The sequence below is a fragment of the Hyperoodon ampullatus genome (genome assembly GCF_949752795.1).
Source record: "Hyperoodon ampullatus genome assembly, chromosome: 17".
NCBI lineage: Eukaryota > Metazoa > Chordata > Mammalia > Artiodactyla > Ziphiidae > Hyperoodon > Hyperoodon ampullatus.
In genome coordinates this window covers 31,733,542-31,755,970 of record NC_136930.1, presented here as the reverse complement: position 1 = coordinate 31,755,970, position 22,429 = coordinate 31,733,542, and the positions used below count along the sequence as shown (strand labels likewise).

General features: G+C 34.5%; 1 protein-coding gene across 2 annotated transcripts; it reads left to right on the top strand.

Annotated features, from left to right (window-relative positions):
* Positions 1 to 885: 885 nt before the first annotated feature.
* On the top strand, positions 886 to 21,864 carry CALB1 (calbindin 1; the record flags this gene model as incomplete). 2 transcript variants are annotated; one of them, XM_079722721.1, is made up of 11 exons in its annotated part: positions 886 to 964; positions 1,456 to 1,532; positions 5,394 to 5,468; positions 14,157 to 14,240; positions 14,354 to 14,410; positions 17,538 to 17,615; positions 20,111 to 20,166; positions 20,256 to 20,295; positions 20,425 to 20,478; positions 21,332 to 21,403; positions 21,751 to 21,864. In XM_079722721.1, 11 exons carry the CDS (start codon positions 886 to 888, stop codon positions 21,862 to 21,864), a joined length of 786 nt encoding a protein of 261 aa, XP_079578847.1. The 2 variants fall into 2 exon arrangements, with proteins under 2 accessions (XP_079578847.1, XP_079578848.1); XM_079722722.1 differs by lacking the exon at positions 5,394 to 5,468.
* Positions 21,865 to 22,429: the final 565 nt, after the last annotated feature.

The following is a 22,429-nucleotide window of genomic DNA, read 5'->3' as shown; positions in this document are numbered from 1 at the left end:
ATTTTATGATTTTATAGTTTAATTCTGTCACTTTCCAGTTACAATTCTACTTCAGGTTGAAAAACAACAACAACAACAACATAATCCTGCTTTCTCATGTTGGCAAGGCTTGTTTATATAAACCATCTTAAGAAACATTCATGTTTCACAAGCACAAAATAGAGTAGTTATTGATATCAATATATTCCTTGTATACATTAATTAAATTAATCTAATATTTGCCAAACTTTCACCTGACTTTGTTCAAACAAATACTAAAACATCTTGGAGAAATCATGCACATACACACGCAATATATAAGTATCATTTATGTGGTTCTACCCATCATTAGCTTTCCTCTTCCATCTGAAAATCAAAACCTCTTCATATACGTTGTTTTACTATAGTATTCAGGAGTAAGATACCTTTTGGACATAAGAATGTGGAGAGAAATTAGTCTGTTTTCAGCATCCAGTCTCTGAGCTAAGTATTTCCCACCACCCGCTGCTTTCTACACTTCAAAACTACTGCTCCAACTAGCTTTCCTGGGAGAAGAGGAGAAAACTGGAAGGGAGGGGAAGAAGGTGGGTGCGAGCAAGAGGCGGGACTGAGGAATGGGAGGCAAGAGGAGGCGTGGCCCGGCTCGACTGTCAAGATAAATACTGAGAACTGGGTGCCGGCTGTGGAGAGAGAACTCCGGAGGAACGCCAGAGCTTAGCAGCACCGAGGACAGCGCCTGGCAGCGCCTGCGCCCTGCTCTTCTTCCTCCAGCAGCCCAGGATTTCTTCTTTACACACACACACACACACACACACACACACACACACACCCTGAGGTTCTCAGCCCACTTTCGCCCTGACATACTCACACACACATATTCCACGCAGACACACACTCCGCTATACAATGGCAGAATCCCACCTGCAATCATCCCTGATCACAGCCTCACAGTTTTTCGAGATCTGGCTTCATTTCGACGCTGACGGTGATTATCTTCTCTCTTTTGAAGAACCTTGTCCCTGCCCTTTCCCTCCCTCTCCCCTCCCTCGAGGCTCCCGATCTGATTATCCCTCATTTCTTTTCTTTACTTCTTCCCGCACCTCCCTAATCTTATCTCGCCATTTGGCGGCCAACCATTGACTTTAAAGTTTATGTATTGTTTCTATGTTATCCCCAAACCGTAAACTTTTATTCTCCAAGAATGGCACTCATAAAAAGGGGTGGGGGGGATTGAGGAACCCTGCCCCACAAAGTTTCTACTGCTACACCCAGCATCCCAACCATCCTCCTTCGCCTTAGTGAGTCTAAATGTTGACACGCTGGGAAGGGAGCACTGCTGTATCCTTTGCGGGTTAATGAATATCGAGGCAAGAGAGAACCTCTCCGGTGGCCAGAAAGATAGCTGTTGTGGAAATTGAATGGGGAAGAAACTCAGAATGAGATGTCTGACACCTGGGTACCTCTTTATCTTTACAGGAAGTGGTTACCTGGAAGGAAAAGAGCTTCAGAACTTGATTCAGGAGCTCCAGCAAGCGCGGAAGAAGGCTGGATTGGTAGGTTGAAGTTTGCAAAGGAGTAAAAGGACCTTCGCCCTTAAATGAATAGATATTCTAGCATTCTCATAAAGAGCCAGCGAAATCAAACGGTTTCCAGGATTGTAAACATTTATTTACTGAGAAGGGGAGAAAGAGCGCCTTTCCAAATTGTGGAGGGAGAGGGAGAGGGAGAGGGGGAAGGGGAAGGGGAAGAGAAAGGAGAGGGAGAGAGAGAGAGAGAGAGAGAGAGAGAGAGAGAGAGAGAGAGAGAGAGAGAGAGAGAGAGAAATTCCTTAAAGGGAAAAAACCTTACAATATGAAACCAGAGCTTTTAAAACATAGATTCTATACTTGTACTTTCTTTAATAGTGCTTAAAAGGAAAGTGTGGGTGAGATCTTTTAGCAGATCACCACCTCTTCGATTGAGTTCAGTTAGGTAATTTTTAACTTCTCTTTAACAGCCTGTAAGGGGGTAGAAATACATTTCTGCCCCTTGGTGGTCAGGAAACAAATCTGCAGATTATGGATCTCTTATTCTATTGCCAATTATTATTCTTGTAATGTTGATGTGGTTGGAGTGATGAGAAAATGTCCTGTCTTGACCTTCCTCTCTGGGGGAAAATTGTACAACTTTGCAACATAACAATGAGCAAGGAATTTAACAAAAAGGGGATTCATTTCTGTTGAGAAGGAGAAAACCAAAAGTTAGAGATGTAAAAAGTAATTTTAAGAACTTCACATATTTTAAACAAGGAAAGTGATACTCTAATGAGAAGCAATTAGTGGTGTTTTGAAAATAAGCTATATTTGTAATTTAAGCCATTAGTTAATTAAAAAAATGACAATTTTTACTAATTATGAATGACTTCCTTTAGGCATAAATTAACCTGTTAAGAAGAGATATTGTCAGCATAAAAATAAAATATGCCCAGCTTTAAAACATAGATGAGATGATTACATAGAGGAAAATAAGTTAAGAATCTTACTAATCTATTGGGGTTTATGTAAGACTGCAGTTCAGAAGGCAATGTTGGATTTGGGCTAGAGAGATGTTACCAATCTTTCATCTTTTTGACTATCGTTAGAGATTTTACATTATAGACTATACATATATATATCTTTAGAGGAAAATATAGCGGTGTGTGAATCCTTTAGCAGATCACCACGTCTAGCATTGAGTTATATATATAATAGTATACATATATTATATATATATCTGTACATACAATTTACTAACAGTTCCCTTTTTGTTCTATCTAAATTAAAAATTGTGTGATACACATCTCTGTACAACAAATTCAAAAGAATCCCAGAGAACACTAAAATATATTACGAAGCATTAAAAAACTATCAATTGCTAAAATCCAATGATTTATATCAAATTGATTTAAAACCAGATAACACTCTGGGAATTGTTTTACCCAGATTTAATATTACATAAATTTGGAAGTATAATAGGATGAAATCAAATAAAATTGAAAATGTTTTATATACTTCTCCATTCCCTTCCCCCACCTTATACATTACCATGTAAATAAATTCATGCAATGCTATCATTATAGCTCTCTGTATCTTTGACTAACAAAACATTTTCTTCCGCATTTAAAAATATAAATATATAAAAATCTGGTTGGAAAATCTTACTTGACATAAAATTTCTCATTAAAACCTTGAAAGATGCTTCCAGCAGCTAAATGATTATATTTTAATTGTTCTGGAAGTAATTTTAATATTTATTTTCATTTAGAAATTCAGATATTTAGAAACTCTATACATGTTTTCAGATACTTCTTTTCCTCTTCCCATTTTAATATTTATACTTTTTGCAAACAGTGACTTCATGTTAGAATTTTAAAGATTTTAGATCTTAATTATTTTTTTCTACAGCCGAGATTCCAATTTTAGAATATTGGAAGCTGTAATTATTAGATTATTATACCAAATTTGAGCACAGGTACAGGATTATATCAAGTTGCTTAATACCTTGATTATTGAATATTTTGTGAATTATGTAATATAGGTTTTGAATAGTTAAAATCTAAATCAAGATATGGATTGAGAAGTTCATGTAGTAGACAAATATTTCACTACTGACCCCATTGTACTAAATCTACTTTTATATTTTTTCTTCTCTTTTTTTAGAACTTAAAGGTTGACCTTACAAACCCAGTTTATTTGCATTTCTAGCAATAGGATAACAGATTTTACTGTATTAAGGAAAACGTTGTTTGGCTTATCATATTAATAATGTGAAATTTCAAAAATTTCAATAATATTTACTATAGGTGAATATAGCATTAATGAAATATAACAACCCAGTCTACTTTCAGAGCTACCATTTTTCACTAAACATAGTTTTTAAGTTTGCATTTCTTTTTTATAAAGCTTTAATTTGTTATTATTATTATCATTATCATTATGTTTTACACTGTTTAAAACATAAATTTGGACTAGAGGTATACACTGTTTTAAATTTACTTTACACTTTTTTGTTACTTTAAGGTATGTGTAAAGAACATAACTGAGAGTCACACTATTGCCACTTTCACTTTCTTACAATTGTTGCTGTAATAAAATAAATAAACTTTAATAAATACAAGTTGAAATTAATCCATATTGGAAGAGTTTTTAAAGTCTATATTAAATTGCTTAATTACTATTTATTACCTCAATTCTACTAAAGATATCCACTTTTAACCAAAGCAGGATTTTGTAACACTAGAAATAATAATATTCAGCCTCAATATAGCTGTCAAATTATATCCCTAGAGCAAATGTGTGTGATAGATAATATCACTATCTTGTTAGTTATGATAAAAACTGAGACCTTAATTTACTTTTCTAAGGACACAGAATAGGACACTCATAAAGGCTGACCTATTTTACATAGGCTTCAGTTAATTCAAGAGGGCTATTTTAAATGGGCTATGTTGAAGACCCAAGGGTATAAATCCAACTTCCTGAATACTAGTTCTATGTTCAGGTTACTAGTTTACAGTTCCGAGCTCTCTAATCTGGCAATATGTGAAGAGATTATGTAAGCAATAGAATACATTGAAAAAAATAAGTCAAATGAGATGAAAGCATTCACTTTGTCACTCTTAAACATGTCTTATGTACATAACAAAATGAGAGAGAGAACGTCGTCTTGGGAAAAAAAAATGGAAACAAGGAAACACTGGAAAACTGCTCCCTAAATTACTCTTGGAGTCAAAGATCTTAAGCATATACAGTCAGTGACCAAAATAAGGTCATCAGTATTGTCTGTCTCTAATGAAAGTGCAATTGGTCAAGTTATTATTTTTTTTAATCTGACACATATTTTTCTGATTTTTAATTTGTAAGCAAAGAATGTTTCCAACTACTTCCGTGCTGGAAACATTCTTTGCTTACAAATGAGTTGCTCTTGAACATTCACATTATTTGCTTGTCTGAAAACACATATTTTTAACTTCCATGGATAAAACATGTTATAATAAAGAAAATGTTATAGGACAATTAGTGCAGCAATATAAAATAATCTTTCCTTAAGCAAGCAATATTAAAGTACTTTCACAGTGATCATTATATTTAAATTCACTAAATGTTATGAACTGAATGATTCTGACTACATTCTCAAAGGATAACATATTCTGAAAACTAATAATAGAAGATAAATCATAGTGATTGATTCAGAAATAATAATAAGTCATTTGAAACCAGTAAAAACTGTGTATCACTTGTATCTTAATTTTCATGAAAATAGTCAATCGTATGCATAATTCTGAATGGCTCTAATTCCAGTTTTTCTTTGCAACAAGTTATTACACCATCACAAGCATACTGTTTGTTTGTTTGTTTGTTTTTTAAACTTCTTACCTGCTTTTTTTATAATTTTAGGAGTTATCACCTGAGATGAAAACTTTTGTGGATCAGTATGGGCAAAAAGATGATGGAAAAATAGGAATTGTAGAGGTAAGAAACTTATGCATTGTTCTCATATAGTTTTAATAAGTGAGATTTTTGGAGTTGTATTCAACTCAAACATGATATGGCAAGACCTGTTCCAAGAGGTTTATTTTACTTAAGTAACATATTATCTTTTGTTCAGAAATATAAAATCAAAAACTGCTCAGAAATGAAAGAAACCTAAGAATTTGCATAATCCAAAGCTGAAATTTAGTACATTATGAAACTAAGACCTGGAGAAGTGAAATGATTTGCCTTTGACTATGTTAACTGTTTGCTGGCACTGGTGCAATTAGAGGCTCAAGTCCCCAACTTCTAGATGAGTACTCATCCCATTACATTACCCAGATTCAGGTCAATAAAACACCAACCAAGTATATGGTTCGTTGGTATTTCTTATTGTTTAACAGTGTAGACTTTTCTGTTAGAATATAAAATAAAGTATTTGCAGTCCCTAAATGATATCATGGTAAAAAGCTGAATGCTTGTTTCTGAAATTCCATTTTAGATTAGCAGTTGGCCTTATAAAAACATAAGAACTTAGCTAAAGTCAGTGAATATTTTATGATGTGTTATAGGTACAGATTTCTTTTGAGTCATTAAGAGTTAAAACTCTTGGTGTCAAATCTTATCTTTTGACAATGACTTTTCCTATTGAGGACAACTTTTCTTTTGGTCTATGAATCAAGGAGACAAAACTTTGACTATACATTAATTCTTCAGCATTCTCAGATTTGTGAAACAGCTGTTGCTTCCCTTACTTCTACTTTTATAAAATCTAGTGTCTCAGCTACTTTCTTTAACTCTGCAACCCATTAGAGAAGTTGAGTGAACAACCTTGTCCAGAAAAATTAATAAGGTCATATTTTAAAATATACCAAATATAGGCATAATTATGTTCTTTATATAATGTTCTTAATGTATTAGATTGTGAAGTATTCTGGCTGTGAGAAACATTTAGTCATAATTTAACTTTGATTCAGAGAACTAACCTGGTTTTCAAATAATTGATTTTATAGGACACCTGTGATGTCAATGTGAAATACACTTATTTTTAAAGAGCTACCACAAATAGAGTTAAAGAAGAACATACTATTATTATCTTTGTAATTAAAATATTTCCCTGGAGTATACACTTTCCCCTTTGCCCATGTGTAACTCATTACTATATAAATAGATAAATTAATAGTAATGGGACTTATAGACTGACATAGAGGCCAACTAATCAAGATATGAATCATCAAGGATAAGAAAATAACTTTGAAATGAATATAAGTGAGATGACATAAATCTAATTATTCAAAACTAGTGGAAATTCTAAAATCAGTGAAATTATAGATGTGGCTATTTCAGAGTTTGGCATACTTTATAATTCTAGCAGAGGAAAGACTGTCATCTTGTATTTAAAGTATTTCACCTTTAAGAACTCCAGTGGGCTCAGCTATTTATTTTAATTTCTTCAGTGATACTGGATTGTAACAGTAGCACAAAAAGCATGGATCTGATTCACATGGATTCTACATTTTTAAAAGGATCAGATGGATGAATCTGTTTTGAATCTATATTTTACTGTGTATGATATGGTATAATCATTTATGAAGCATTATTTGAGGTCTAATTTGGATGGGAGACTAGGATTCACTAGCAAATACATTTTCCTAGAGGTTTGATGCAAGAAATTTCCCCAGAAGTTTGAGAAAAGAAACTGTTATAGGAAAGAAAAGATTTCTGTATGAGGAAAGATAGAGAGAAATAGGTAACAGAAGTGGATGAAGAAGTTAGTGAAGACTGAAATGAAGACTTGAGGAACTTGTTATAGCAATAACAGTAAGAAAAAGAATTTTCATTTATCTCTATACATTACACAATTTATAGAGTGTTTTCAAATATGTGATCTCATTTGATTCTCATTATAACAAAATAAAATAAATACAAATATAAAATGAGCATCTAATTTATAGTTGAGGAAACCTGTGACTTCAATAGAATTTCAGCCATTTTCCTTTAAATTACTCAGTCTTTTTTTACAATTAATAATCCATACATTTTCTGCATTAAAAGAAAATATTTTCAAGCTTCAGTTCATTGATTACTTATGGCAAGGCTTAAGTTTAGCCTGGTTGAACAGGGATGCACAAAGTATAGAGAAGTTATTTGACCAAACCACTTGAAACATAACTTGGGAAGAACTTTCAGATCAGTGGAAGCAGAAAGAGTTTAAAGGGAGAGAAGTGAGACACATAAGAACTAATTAGAAAGTTTAAGTATTCCAGGACGGGGAACTTTTTGTCATATGGGACCTGTGGGAAAAGCTAGCCAAGATTTCTCATTTTAAGGATAAAGAAACTGAAGCCAGAAAGGTTGAATGATGTGTCCAAGATCCCACTGGCAGGGAGTGACAGAACATTTATACAGGCCTATGTCTGACTCTGATTCCAGAATTCTTTTCATTAATCTGAGTTATCAGCCAAGACAGAGAAGGAAGTGGGGAGGGTGAGAACTTGGAGAAGTGAGAATGAGAGAATGGGAGAACAGGGAAGAGATTGCTGCTGTAGTTCATATGCATGTTGATTGTACTTAGCCTGGTTAAGTAGGAGGGACAAGAAAAAGGAGAGGTTCTGAAAAAATCATTGTAAAAAAGGAATTGAAAACTACAGATTACATGTACAAAATGGAGAAAGGGAGAGTGGGGAATGCCTGAATTTGTAATGTGCTCTCTAGTGTCACCAGAAAGTTGTATTAAATAAACTTCATCCTTTCTGTTTTCCAACTTATATATCACTTGCTAAGAAATACTATATATAACAAGAAATACAAATATACAAATCTCAGCCAGCTATGGAGGAATGGAAAAACCCAGGTTCTCCAAAATATATAATAGTCTACTTACTCCCATCAACTCACATCAAGTACACCATCACTTCGGTGTTCAAAGGAAAAAGGGGTTAGGTTTGCTTGTTTTGCCCACTTAGCAGGTGTGCAAATGGGCTCATCAAAATCTAATCAAAGTAAACCAAATGGTATTTAAGTGGCAGTCTACTTTCCTGGTGGAAACAGGCCAAATTGACTTGGCTGTAATTGAAATGTGTCATTCAAAAGATCAGAAAATATAGTGGTTAATTTTCAAACTTCTGTTCTAATGAAGTTGACTGACACTTTCCAACTACATGCTTTTGCTACCTAGACATGTAAAAACATGTAAAAAGAAGGGTAATGTACAGATATGCTTTCTTGTGAACTTTTCAATTTTATGTCTCCAAAGAGATTTTAAAATTCACACAAATACAGTTCGATAATAAAGAGATTGTTGATACAAACTCAAAACAGGAGCACTGAAATTCTGAGATAATTTAACAAATACTGTGACAGTCAAAATGTTCTAAATTTATTCAGACTAATAGCTCTATTGCAGAGAAGACTGATTAAAATAGTTAAAGAGAGAGACTGAATGATTTAACAGATAATAGAAATTTCTTCTCTGGTGCTCACATTAAGTATAGATATTTCCTTTAGCTGGATGTCAAATCTGCAAACTTTTCACCTGATCCCTTGGAAACTATGTGGGAAACTACCAACCTCTCCAGTCTATTGTGTCTCTTTGTCCAGGTCAGTGCACCCACTGGAAAAATAGATCTACAAGCTATTTTAATCCTAAAACTATAATAACCCTCCCCGGGAAGCAGACACTTCTCTAGACTTTCCTTCTTTTCAGCCATAGTGGGATTTGAGCATGTGAGTTTAACCATAGTAAGTGTAATTTTTTTTATAGCAGACTACTTTTCTACCTCAGAATTTGGGGAAATGGCTGACAATAAAGTCTGATTTAAAACTTCATTCTGGATAGATTTTTTTTTTTTTTTTTTTTTTGCGGTATGTGGGCCTCTCACTGTTGTGGCCTCTCCCGTTGTGGAGCACAGGCTCCGGACACGCAGGCTCAGTGGCCATGGCTCACGGGCCTAGCCGCTCTGTGGCATGTGGGATCTTCCCGGACCAGGGCACGAACCTGTGTCCCCTGCATCGGCAGGCAGACTCTCAACCACTGCACCACAAGGGAAGCCTCTGGATAGATTTTTAAAAACAGTTTATTAAGAAAATTTTTTGACTGAAGATTTTAATGGAGGGTGATGGTAAAAGGACAAGGTCTCAAAATCAAAAAAGTCAGACTGTCTGATTTCAAATGTGGCTCCAACTATAAGCTATGTGATAGCAGGCTGTTTATCTTCTCTGAGCCTCTGTTTCCTTGACTCTGAACAGGGGTGACATATGAGTATCAATATCAAATGTGATAATACATGTCAAACAAATAGATAAACTCTGGCACACTGTAAAAACTCAATAAATGTGTTTGCTATTATTATTAAAAATAAAAATATTTCATTGGAAAATCTATACCATTTTTCTGAATGTCAATCTTTTTCCCATTTTTATAACTTGTCAAATTCAAATTATTAAATTCCACCAGTCTTTAATTTGTACAGAAAGATTATTTGCCTTTCAAATTTCCAGGTTTCCTGGACTCACTTCTCATTGGCTAGAAAAATATTTCTTTGGTTCCCAAACCAAAAAAGTGAATGTTTTACTAATATGTGTTGAAGGAAGCTAACATGCACCAAGATTGTCTTCAAAAGTTATGTCTCATGTGTGCTTTAGAAGATATAGCTCAGTCACTTATATTTCTAGTAAAGTTACTTCATGTGTACTCTCCCAGCACCTAGCATGTTGCTTTGAAGTTGTCTGAAAAAAAAACTTTTTTTGAAATTATCTGCCTCCCTGTAAAGTTCTTACTATCGGTGACTACGAATCTCCAGCATCCAGCACAGTGCCTAGTAGGTTCTGAATCATAGCCACATGAGCCATAGCAAGGGATTTCAACCTACTCCAAAACACAGGCAAGGGCTCCATTTTATGCCTAAAAATAGAAGACAGATGGTAAAGATCCCTGTCATGGGACAGGTTGAGTTCCTTGGGGAGCATATCTGAGTTGAAGAAAAGCAATGAGGAAGTTTATTAGGAAGTGCTCTTGGGATTAATACCTGTGGAAGGTAAATGAAAATAACAGGGCCAGGCAGAGGGAGACTTTGGGCTGTGATATAGTCTCAACTTCAGTTGACCCTACAGTGAGCTCTGAACTGGGATGACCCTTCAGAGATGTCCCAAGTTTTCAGTGAGAGGGCTAGGTTTTATATCCCCATATGCATCAGTCATAGAATTCAGCTTCCTTGGGGAACATAGCTCTCTTCAGCCCAGGTAATCTCCCAAAGAGACCTGGCAGTTGAGACCATAGCAACACTCCTAGCACCTAAAGAGAGCTCTGGCTGTCATATCACAGTGACCACCCCAACCCCTATCTGCAACTCAGTAATAAGTTATTTGAATTATCTCCAAAGGAACTTTATTTCCATTTATTGGAAGCCTATGCTGACCCAAGATAGTCAATTGCCTTCATTCATTGGTTGAGTAAAATATTTACGGAAATTTTTGCAGGTGCCAGGCAAAGAAACAGTAATTAAGACACAGACCCTTTCCTCAAGCTGTATATAGACTGATAGGGAAGACAGGCAAATAGAAATGTTTGCTTCCCCACTCTCAGTGAAAAGCAACAAGCGACAAGCTTCATAAATGAAGCTTTGAGAGATTTTCCTGTGACAGCCACAGTTATCTGCCTGCCACTTATTCCCTTGCTTTTCTCTGGTCTCTTCTCCAACCCATAATAAAGTTTTGAGAGTTTATGAAAAAGCAGGTAGGTAGCCCAAGAACTAAGAAATCACCAATAATCTTGGAACAGGTAGTACTGGATACTACTATGGACAACAGTGACTTAGCAAAACAGAGACAAAAGCAGCCCTACTTAACAGCTTCTATAAAAGACCTCAGGTATTTTGTAGATATGGTCTTAGAGTCAACTGCTGGAGAGTTACTGCACCAGCTCTGAAACTTGAATATTAATTCATATGCATTGTGAAACACACCTTGAAAAAGATGGTTTGGGGAATTCCCTAGCCATCCAGTGGCTAGGATTAGGCACTTTCACTGACAAGGACCCGGATTCAATCCCTGGTCTGGGAACTAAGATCCCACAAACCACATGATGTGGCCAAAAAAAACCCCACCAAAAACAAAAGAAAAAACACAAAAAAGATGATTTCTTTTTTTTTTTTTTTTTTTTTTCGGTACGTGGGTCTCTCACTGTTGTGGCCTCTCCCGTTGCGGAGCACAGGCTCCGGACGCGTAGGCTCAGAGGTCATGGCTCACGGGCCCAGCCGCTCCGCGGCATATGGGATCTTCCCGGACCGGGGCACGAACCCGTGTCCCCTGCATTGGCAGGCGGACTCTCAACCACTGCACCACCAGGGAAGCCCCCCAAAAGACTTCTTAATGTTCACTAATAGCCACATCCTATCCACACATATTCACTGCTTCTTTCTTAGTGACTAGTTGTCTTATTACAGTGTTTTATGTGCTTAGACTCACTTCTAATGTCTGTAAAATAGGACAGCACTGTATTCAGTTTAACATTAACAGTTCAATCAAATTAAAAGATTGACTATTTTGCATGTAGATATAATATGTATTTTCTTATAATTAAACCAACTAGGACCAAAAGGCATGGGCAAAGAGATATATATTTATACTACATGAAGAGCAATTTTACCATCTCTGTATTTGACATTCTAGAGACCTCTGAACTTTATGAAAGTTATATGAAGTTTAATTTTTGAAACAAAGGTGGTTAAAATTTCCCTAATTTTACATGTGGTCATTGCTTACTAGCTCATTCTTTTATTTTTCCTGTTTTTATATATTTGGTGGATTTTGGTAAAGAGAATTTTTTAAGAAAAATTATTATTTTTGTTCAAAACAACACACAATAATTAGGAAAATCCAAGCAATATAGAAAATTGCAATGAAGATGGAAAAAAATGTTCACTACAAATCATATTAAGTAGGTATTTTTAATGAAGTAAAATTATCAACCAATTCCAAACATTTATGTCAGGCACCTAACATTGAGCACCACACTGAGTATTCAGAGGATGAAGACAAAGAATAGTCTTTGCCCTCCTGAAGTGGATGGTCTATGGGGAGGTCCACCCAAAACTTACAAAGTGGTATCTGACAAGTTACATACCAATAAATAGAGAGTTGGCTTTGGCTATTTCCTGTTTCCTAAATAAATGCTTGCATTAATGCACAACCAAACTAGTGACCTTTGTTTCAAAATAAATAAGAAAATGTTTTCTGAGTCATACTAAACATCCTAATAAGATGTCTGGCCCTGTCTCTTAGTTTCATCCCATTATTAGTGCCTATAAACTGAATGATTCTAAACTGAGATATTATTTCAAAGATCTAAAAACAAGATAAGTTAAAGGACATATTATACAGGCATAAAGAAGCTGAGATTACTTGCCTATAAGGTAGAATGATACATTTTATATTAAATTTTATATTTTTTAATGGACCTAAAATGACAACATTTTTTTGAAGTGTGAGAGTCTTTCCTATAATTTGGTAGAACTTTCGGTGTTTATGCTGACCTTAAGGTTAATCTAGACTGCAGATTCTTGGTCTAAAATCCAGAGATGAGGGTTCATGCCCGTACTTCAGGGGATTCATCAGCTTCTGGAAGTTAGATGAAATATAGTGTTGTAGGTTCATTCTTTAACGGTGAAGATGTAGTGATTCTAACAGATTCTCAAAGTCATTTTGAACCCAATACATTTAAGAGACACTGGTTTCTATTTCAACTCCTTATTTTAGTGACGAGAGTGCTAAGTTCCAGAAATGGCTGAGGGAGTTGCTGGGGACCACAGCTAATTAGCAGCTGAGCCAGGAATAGAACCCATACCTTCAGTGAGGCCATCAATCCAGTTCCCTCCCTCCCTGCACACAATAGATAGATTATATTCATCTTAAAATGGGATCTGGAGTCCTTCTTTCCTAAAAAAAAAAAAAAAAAGAAGAAGAGCATTGAAGTTACAAAATGAGATCTAAGGAGAAATATCATAGGGTCACTAAATGGAAATCATCGAATAGAATTCAAGCCCTGGACTCAAGCAGCAGACGTTCTTTTAGCAGAAACCAAAAATTTGAGAACTGATATTCCCTATTACTGGTCAATTTCCACTGTTCATTGTGAATTGTCCTTTCCATCTCTCTTTCCACTGTCTTACAATTGTCTTGAGTTTCCCTTCCTTTGCATCTCTTAATAAGCTTTCTCCTCAGACTTGAGAATGCATTTTTTCCTTTTATCCTTTCCACTGCATTCATATTTCTCATAGTTTCTTTTATTCTACATGAAATGTATGGCCCCATGTGTGCCATTCTGTGTGCCCTGAGAAGAATAAGACCAGATCTGTGGCACAGAAAAGATGAAGGGGTCAAACCACCAGGATGAGTCTCCTTCTATGTCTAGCAGATGAGAATTGGTCAAATAATCCCTATCTGAGCTTCCTAAGCATCCTTGCTGTGGTCATCTCCCAGACCAGAGAACCAGTCACTCAAGGACACCCAGGCACTGGAAAACACAATGGCACTTTGTAGGGGCAAAGTATCAGAAAGGAAAAATCGATTATAATGTTTTTCCTTTCCTAGTTTTCTAGGTAATAAAACTATGTTAGGAAAACCTAAGAGCAGGAAATGTGAGAGACTTGCTTTCAAGCTCCTTACAACAACTTTTAAAATCTTTTCTAGTTGGCTCATGTATTACCCACAGAAGAGAACTTCCTGCTGCTCTTCCGATGCCAGCAGCTGAAGTCCTGTGAGGAGTTCATGAAGGTATAAGAAAGCTCTGTCACTGAGTGATGTTTTCAGAAAGCTACTTAAAATAGGAAAATGGTTGCCTTTTTTTTTTAATATATTTGGTTTTCCTTATCCAAAATAATTTACAGACATGGAGAAAATATGATACTGATCACAGTGGCTTCATAGAAACTGAGGAGCTTAAGGTAAGCAAGTAAAAACATGTAAGTTTTTTCCTGTCAAATATAATTATGAACTTTGTAGCTTTTTAAAAAACCTCCCACAAAAGAAACTAATGTTAAGCAATGGCACATTTTCACCCACTCTTCCAATTGTTAATAAAGAACCAGATCAAAAAAGAGACTTCAAGTACTTCTTGAAATTCTCTTCAGCAATGTAAAATTAGCATTCTCTGTGTTATATACAAATTGTTATATGAGGTAGTTGATAGATAGATAGATAGATAGATAGATAGATAAATTATATACTAAGCCAAATAGGTTGGTTATTTTCAATAAAATTTGGCATTTTATTTTATAAATGAAACAGCTATATAAATAGATTTCTCTTTCAAGATAAACAATTATTGGACACCTACTGTATGCCAGGTGCTTTACACACATTTAATCTTCACGTGAGTTCTTTGAGATTAGTCTTAACCCAGTGAGGAAAAATTTAAGAGATGTTAAGTGATGTACTGAAGGCTACACAGAAATAAGACATAGAACTGTGATCTCTAAACTCGTCTGTTTCCAAGACCCGTAGCTTACTGCCTCTCAGTAACAGCAATAAAAACAAAGTCCTAATATAATCAAACTTCCGAAAAACTGCAACTTTGAAAATGAATTTATCAATTCATATCTCACAGATGTATATAAGAGCTGGTGGGGGAGGAAGAAGATATGAAGGAAAAGGCAAAGAGGTCTGAAATCAAGTCTTACCTCTGGACAAATCTCTATATCATTCTGCCTGATTTTTTTCATCTTTTATGTGAGGGTAATAAAACCTTCCTTTCAGCTTTATTGTGAAGATCAAGTAAGATGTTGCACATGGAAGATTTTGTGAAATACAGGCACAGTATAAATTATATTATTCATGAACTCAATAATTTACTAGCCTTCAGAAATATAGAAGCATCTTTCTGTCATTTCTTTAAATTCACCTCAATACTTCTCAGTCTGGAAGACTCTATTTTCTCTATCTTCATGGTATAGAGTAACTAAAAGGGAAGCAAATTAATAATTATTGAGCACCTACGATGTGCCAGGCATAGTACTAGATGCCTAAAATATATTTTAACATTTAATCCTCACAGAAAAGTTACAAGGGAGGTATTATAATTCCCATTATACAAACAGAGAAACTGAAATTCAGAGAGATTAGATAATTTTTAAAGAGTACACAGCTGCCTGGGAAAAGAACCTGGTTTTGGACACAGAATATCTGATAATGATAATAATGTTTTCTTCCCCACAAGGACAAACATTTTCAAGCTTCAGTCATCAAGAGCTACATCTTCTGCTATTATGTAGGGAAACATGAATAACAAACACAGTTTCCTGGTCATAGTTTAACATGGTTTGAGTTACATATATTTGTACCACTGCAAAATTGCTAAAACATATTTAACTAAAAACACTTACAGGGACTTCCGTGGTCCTCCAGTGGTTAAGACTTCATGCTTCCACTGCAGGGGGCACGGGTTCAATCCCTGGTAGGGGAAATAAGATCCCACATGCCTTGTGGCATGGCTGAAAAAAATAATTTTTTAAAATTTCTTAAAAAAATTTTTAAGAAAGGAAAATAATAGTAATAACACCTTAAAAAATAAAAACACTTAGAAATGTAAGCATTTTTCATGTGAAATCACCAAAAACAATGTCTTTCACAAATATGCAACTCAGCAACCCACAAGGTTACTCACAAGGTGACAGTTAAACTATTGTGTTTTTATTCTATTGGACCAAAAAAAATTCTTTTAAAAATCATTTCAAGTTCATAATGAAACTTTAGCTCATTTCCAGTACTGGCCTTCTTTATTCTAAATTTTATTCTCAGAAGAGATTCTAAATAGAAGTACTCCTCTCTGGGGAATTTTGAAGATAAGTTGGCATTCTTTTTTAATGGATCTTTCAAGAAAGCTAATTTTAAGATCCGTAATAGAGTAAAACATTGCTTGCTCTCAGACACGACTTTGAATCTCAGCATCCCGAGGTTTCTCCCAGGCTATTTTTGTGACCACCATTTTAGTCTCTGATGAGGATTTTTAACCCAATTAGTCTCTGACAAAAGCCTCATATGGTTCAAAAGTAAAATTCATCCCCCAACAGATAACTTTGAGTTTTCCATGCTTTACTTTGAATTTGAAGTGGAATGTTTGAAGTGAAATTAAATTTATCAAACCAAGAAAAAGGTCTCCTTCCTTGAAAATAATGAAGTTAAATCAGCCCAGCAGAGCTAGAAAATCTGGGAGGGAGATAAACAACTACAAAACTGAAGAAATCCTATCCTTCAATAATGTCTGAACATAATATCTGCTCAGTTTTCCATAATTGCATTAATTCATTTTCTGAACAAATAAAGAAGTTGCAAATCAACAGCACTAGAAAAAATGAAAGACTTTATATTAAGTACTTACACTGTCATTTATATGGCAAGTTTTTATAAAGCTTTAATTTATTTCTCTGGTAAAAAAAAAATTAAATTCACTCCTAAACTTCAACTGTCAAATTAATAATCATCTTTTTTCATCCTTCCCACATTAATCTCTACTTTGATGTGATTCATATATCCTTCAAAGATTAGGTAACATCTACAGCCAACTGTTTTAGTTTGAACAGTCAGCTGAAACATTGTAACCAAGGTGGTTTGTACCGTATCAAGCCTAAAAGCCCTCTGGTGAAATGTACTTCATATTGGCTATAAACTGATGTGGAAATACAGTTTGTGAGGGCAGAAAATGCACTTGAAATTAAGGGTAGGTCTCCACCTTCTTTACTGATAATACCATTAGGTAGAAATGCCTCCATTGGGCTGGCTGGTTTTACAAGTTTTTACTCTGATTCCTACATGGTGCACAATCCAGATACTTCTTTAATTGAAATCATAAAAGCATAGCGTAGCATAGCACAGACTGTGACAGATCAGTTTTCAGTCAAAGAGAACTGCTGGAACGCCAAGAGTACCTCCCTTCTAAGCTCCTCCCGTTACCCGGTTCTACCCTCAAAAAGAGACTTCCTTTGTATTCCTGGGGTGTTCCATTTCAAGGCAGGCTGAAATGAAAGCAGATTGTTTGTTATTGATGACATTTATCTGACTTTTTTGTCTTAACAGAACTTTCTAAAGGACTTGCTGGAAAAAGCAAACAAGACTGTTGATGATAAAAAACTAGCTGAGTATACAGACCTAATGGTAAGACTGATCTTGAAAAGACTACAGCCAAGAGCCTATGAAATATTACTGTATTCTGGCTAATTCCCAAGTCTACACAGGATGAAATAAACAAGCCATGGTGTGGGCATCACATGCACATAGGTATCATTTCACTGCAAAAGTGAAATACCTAGGGATGCTTATACCTTGTAAGGCTGAATGCTACAAGTGTATTGTAAGGCTGGTTTTAAGGCTCAGCATATGAGCATTCCCTTTCTTGTGGAGGTAGGTAATTTTCATCTATCAAAATATCACTTGTTTTTCTTACAAGCCAGTGTAATTATATCACATATATATGTAAGTTACATTATAGATATATAAATTATATCACCAAAACCTCACTTATTATAGAGATTCTGAATCCATTTTTATCATGTCTTAGGAAATCATTGATTTTGTTAGAGTTTAGAGAAAACTTCTGGCTACCTTATTCATTCAGTGACTAAAAATGGATATTTCCTCCTTCTTTCCTTTGATTCTTGTTATTTTGGAATATTGTCTTGGTGCTTTTGGTGAGGAAATCCAAATATACCCTGAGCTTGATGCTATGGTAAATAGTATAACCAAGAACTATTTTAGAATACTGCTAGTAGAGTGAAGAAAATTGCTTTACATATAAGCACAATGTTTGAAGAATGAATGAACAAATAAATTTATAAATATCCAGATAAAATAATACAATGCCCATGAAGTTAATTAACTTCCAAGTGAGTAAAGTTTGTTCATTTTGATTCACAGCATTAGGACTATGAGGAAAAAGCCTTTGCCAAACTGATTAAGCCATGGCCCAGTATTTTGTCAACATTATTTTAATTGTTTAATTTTTGAAATTCAGACAGTTTTAAATTATCCAGATCAGTACATATATTTATACATACTTTAAGTACTATAAATGTACAGTGAATTCTTACCTCATTGATATAAATAAATAACTTGTAAAACATAAATGCCTATTATAAAAATTATGTTATTTTAGACCAATAAATGAGTTAGAATTTTTTCCTGAGAAATAATTTTATAAAAAGTTTGATCATATTTGATGTAACTGAGGTTTACTTTCAGTCTGTCAGCCTACTTTTATGTGGGGAAAAAAAAACCACTAGAACTTTATTATTGCCCTATTCATTATACAGTGATATTTATTATAAAGTGGGACTAATCTTTAGTTTCAGAGCAATCAAAAAAGTTTTCACTGTAAGGAAGTGCCCTCTTTAATTCCTCATTACATTGTCACTTACCACATCACTAACATACACGTGTTACAATGGGCAGATCTACACTCTGAATATGACTAACTTTTGGGAAATGGACAATAACCTACATTTATCAATTTTCTGTTTTGTGCCAGTCTTAAAGGATGTCTACTTAAAGACTCCTTTCCAAGTAGAAATTTGAAGCAGCCTTTTTAAAACCACTCAAATTGGAGTTTTCCCCCTGTTGAATTGGCCTGGCCTATCTGGTTAAATGTCATAAACAAACTCAAATCCAGGAAGTAGATTAATCAAGAACTAATTAAAATTTAAATATATTTGTAGGGAAATATTTCCCTGTGGACACTAAACTGTGTGATCTGGTGTCCAGTATCTTGGTAGACACTGTGACAATTTAGAACTTTTATAGTTAATGGACTATAAAATGTTACATCAGTAACAGATCCTGAAAAAATCTACCTCCTACAAAGGATTGTTAGAACATCTCAAACCACAGAATGCCCTTCTTTTTTTCCTTAAAGAGACCTCACCAAACCTATATACTTTATGATCACATTCCTTTCTTTAAAAACAAAAATAATGCCACTTTTTCACATATTTTATATATTTTATTTTATATGTAGTCCTTCTATATAAAATATTAGAACAGTAGTTGCAACTTTCTAAAATGTGAATGCTTCCCAAATATGGGTATGAATGTGTTTATACCTGGCTATGTCTTGGTATATGATGTATACGTAAGTGCAATGGGGAGGTAAGGAGCTTTATTGAGTACCTAGTACCCAAGGCAAAATAAAACAATTCAAACGTACTCAAAAATTTATTCTCTGAGGATTTATTCATATTATCTGCTTATTCTGATTGTACTCTTTGATGCTGTAAAAGAGAGAAACAAATTAAATATTAATTTTCATACTATTATTTGGAAAGTTTCAGGATGTGCTATGTACTGCCAAACACCATCTCTCCCACATCTTGATACATATAAACATATATTTGCAAGAAAAATAAATGATTATGTTCCAGAAGCCTAGCCTAAGATCACTATTACTCTGACTATTCTATATTGTTCTGATAAATTTTGGCAATTGACACAGGTCACAGAATAGAAATTTTGCACTGGAAGTTTAATAAATGCTAGTTTCTAGAATTCTGCTGTCTATATAGGTAATTGATAACTCAAACTGCTTTATTTTGAATTTCCTTTTCCTCAATGCAATAAATAATTCTTCAATGGCTACAGTAATGCATTCTGTCTTTCAGCTGAAATTGTTTGATTCAAATAATGATGGGAAACTAGAATTAACTGAGATGGCCAGGTGAGTTTACAAACTATGCAAATATTATTATAAAAAGCTGATCCTTGTCAAAAATCTAATGTATTAATATAATGTTTTTCTCTCAAAAGGTTACTGCCAGTGCAGGAGAATTTTCTTCTTAAATTTCAGGTATTTCTCCTTTTCTCTACCATAAATAATATTTTTCTCGAAAGGTTAGAATGTGGGATATTTGCCAAGGGAAACACAATGGAATATAATAGTTGCATTTTAATCTTTGCTCTCTTCTCTATCATTTAGGGAGTCAAAATGTGTGGGAAAGAGTTCAATAAAGCTTTTGAGTTATATGATCAGGTAAAAAAAATTTCTTATCTATAATTTGATTCTTTAGAAAAATTTGGAAAATGCTCAGGAAGGGTTAACCTCAAACTCAAGGTTATATTAAAAGAAACATGAGCTATTAAAATTACTCAGCCAATTTATTCTTGTCATAGGAAATGAGTTATGTTATATCCCAAATTAGACGAATTTGATTCAAATCCCATGCAAAAATTTATCTCCTGTGAGGCTTTGAATAAGATACCAAACTCCTCTGATCCTCAGTTTCCTCATTTGTAACCAAGAGATAATAATACTCACTTTACAGGGTAGAATGAGGATTAAGCTAGATGAAAATATCCAGCAGAATCCTCCCATTAAGTATATGGTAAGATCATGTGTGTGAGGAAAGGTTGTGTATGATGTCACTAGTTAACATGTTTTGTTTCTTCTAATTTCTCTACTCCTGGACCAAATCAGTCCTCTGCGGGCTCTAGTACAGCCTTTCCACTGCCTGATGTGACATCAAGCCAGTAATATAGCTTCCCCAAGCCTATATGTCCTCACTCATATGAAAATATTTGTGATTAATTACTTACTTCAACAGGAGGTGGTGATATTGTTAACATAAAGTGAAATATTAAATGTGAAATCACTTTGAAAATTTCAAAGTATATTACAAATATATGATGCTGAATGAGAGGGAATTCATATCTATTTTGGAACTTTGGAGCAGTTAAAAATTTGAGGGTCTGACCTAAGAGGTTAGAATATCTGCCAAGTTTGCAGTAGGAAGATTTTCTGAGGATTTCAATTATTTCCAATTTACTACATTCTCCATTATTATGGATGAGTTTGCTTATATACTGTTTTATTACTCCTCCCTTAGGATGGCAATGGATACATAGATGAAAATGAACTGGATGCTTTACTGAAGGATCTATGTGAGAAGAATAAACAGGTAATCTAGTTACCTTGCCACACTTACTTCTTAAGCAGACTTGATGGATCCATCTAGAAGCAACCTCACATCCATTTTGGAGAATCTACTTTAAAAATTTATAGAGGAGCAGAAGTAGATTTCAGTTCTTAACCTGATTTGGTACTGGCCTGAATCAGTGTTTAACTGTGATAAATAGATTTCAAAAACAACCTTGTGATTTATCCACATTTGTATAAGAATTTAATCCAGCTCTTTTCTTGATGGATTGATGTAACAAGCAGTTTCGTCTCACATTTTATCATTTGACAGTGGTTAATTCACGTCCATGTTTAACTGGATTATAATACATTCTATGTTCTATATAGGATCTGGATATTAATAATATTCCAACGTACAAGAAAAGCATAATGGCTTTATCGGATGGAGGGAAGCTGTACCGAACAGATCTTGCTCTTATTCTCTCTGCTGGGGACAACTAGAGTTGATGCCCATGACCACTTACTAGCGGTACATTGTATCTAAAAAATAACTGTGCATTATAAGGGAATAGGCTGTATTTTGTTTTGTATCTGTAAATTTAACTGCATATAGATAATTATCCAGGATGTGTGGCACACTCTTTTCAGTTTGTTTCTATGCTCTTTGTAATGTACATTTTTTGTACATTTGAAAAGGAGAATGTCTATGCTTAGGCCAGTCAACACACCCAATTAAAAAAATAATCTAACATATTCTTGCTTCCATAAATATAGTTGGACAAGATTTCCCTAAAAATTCCACCAGGATTAATCTCTAAAATCCTAGTCTCTGATATGTAAATGCATATTTGTCACTGAATAGAAGAATTATATATAACAAGCCAAGCATTCTTATTTCAGACAATTGTAAGTCTGCCCCACAAAGTAGTTCTAAGCTGTGTTTCCAATTAGAAGAAATGTGCTTTTGCATCTAAAATACCAAAATATCAATAAATAGTTAGTTAACTGTGGCTCTATGAGGTTAACAGTCTCACTAGGCAAGATTTAATCAATTAATCAACAACAC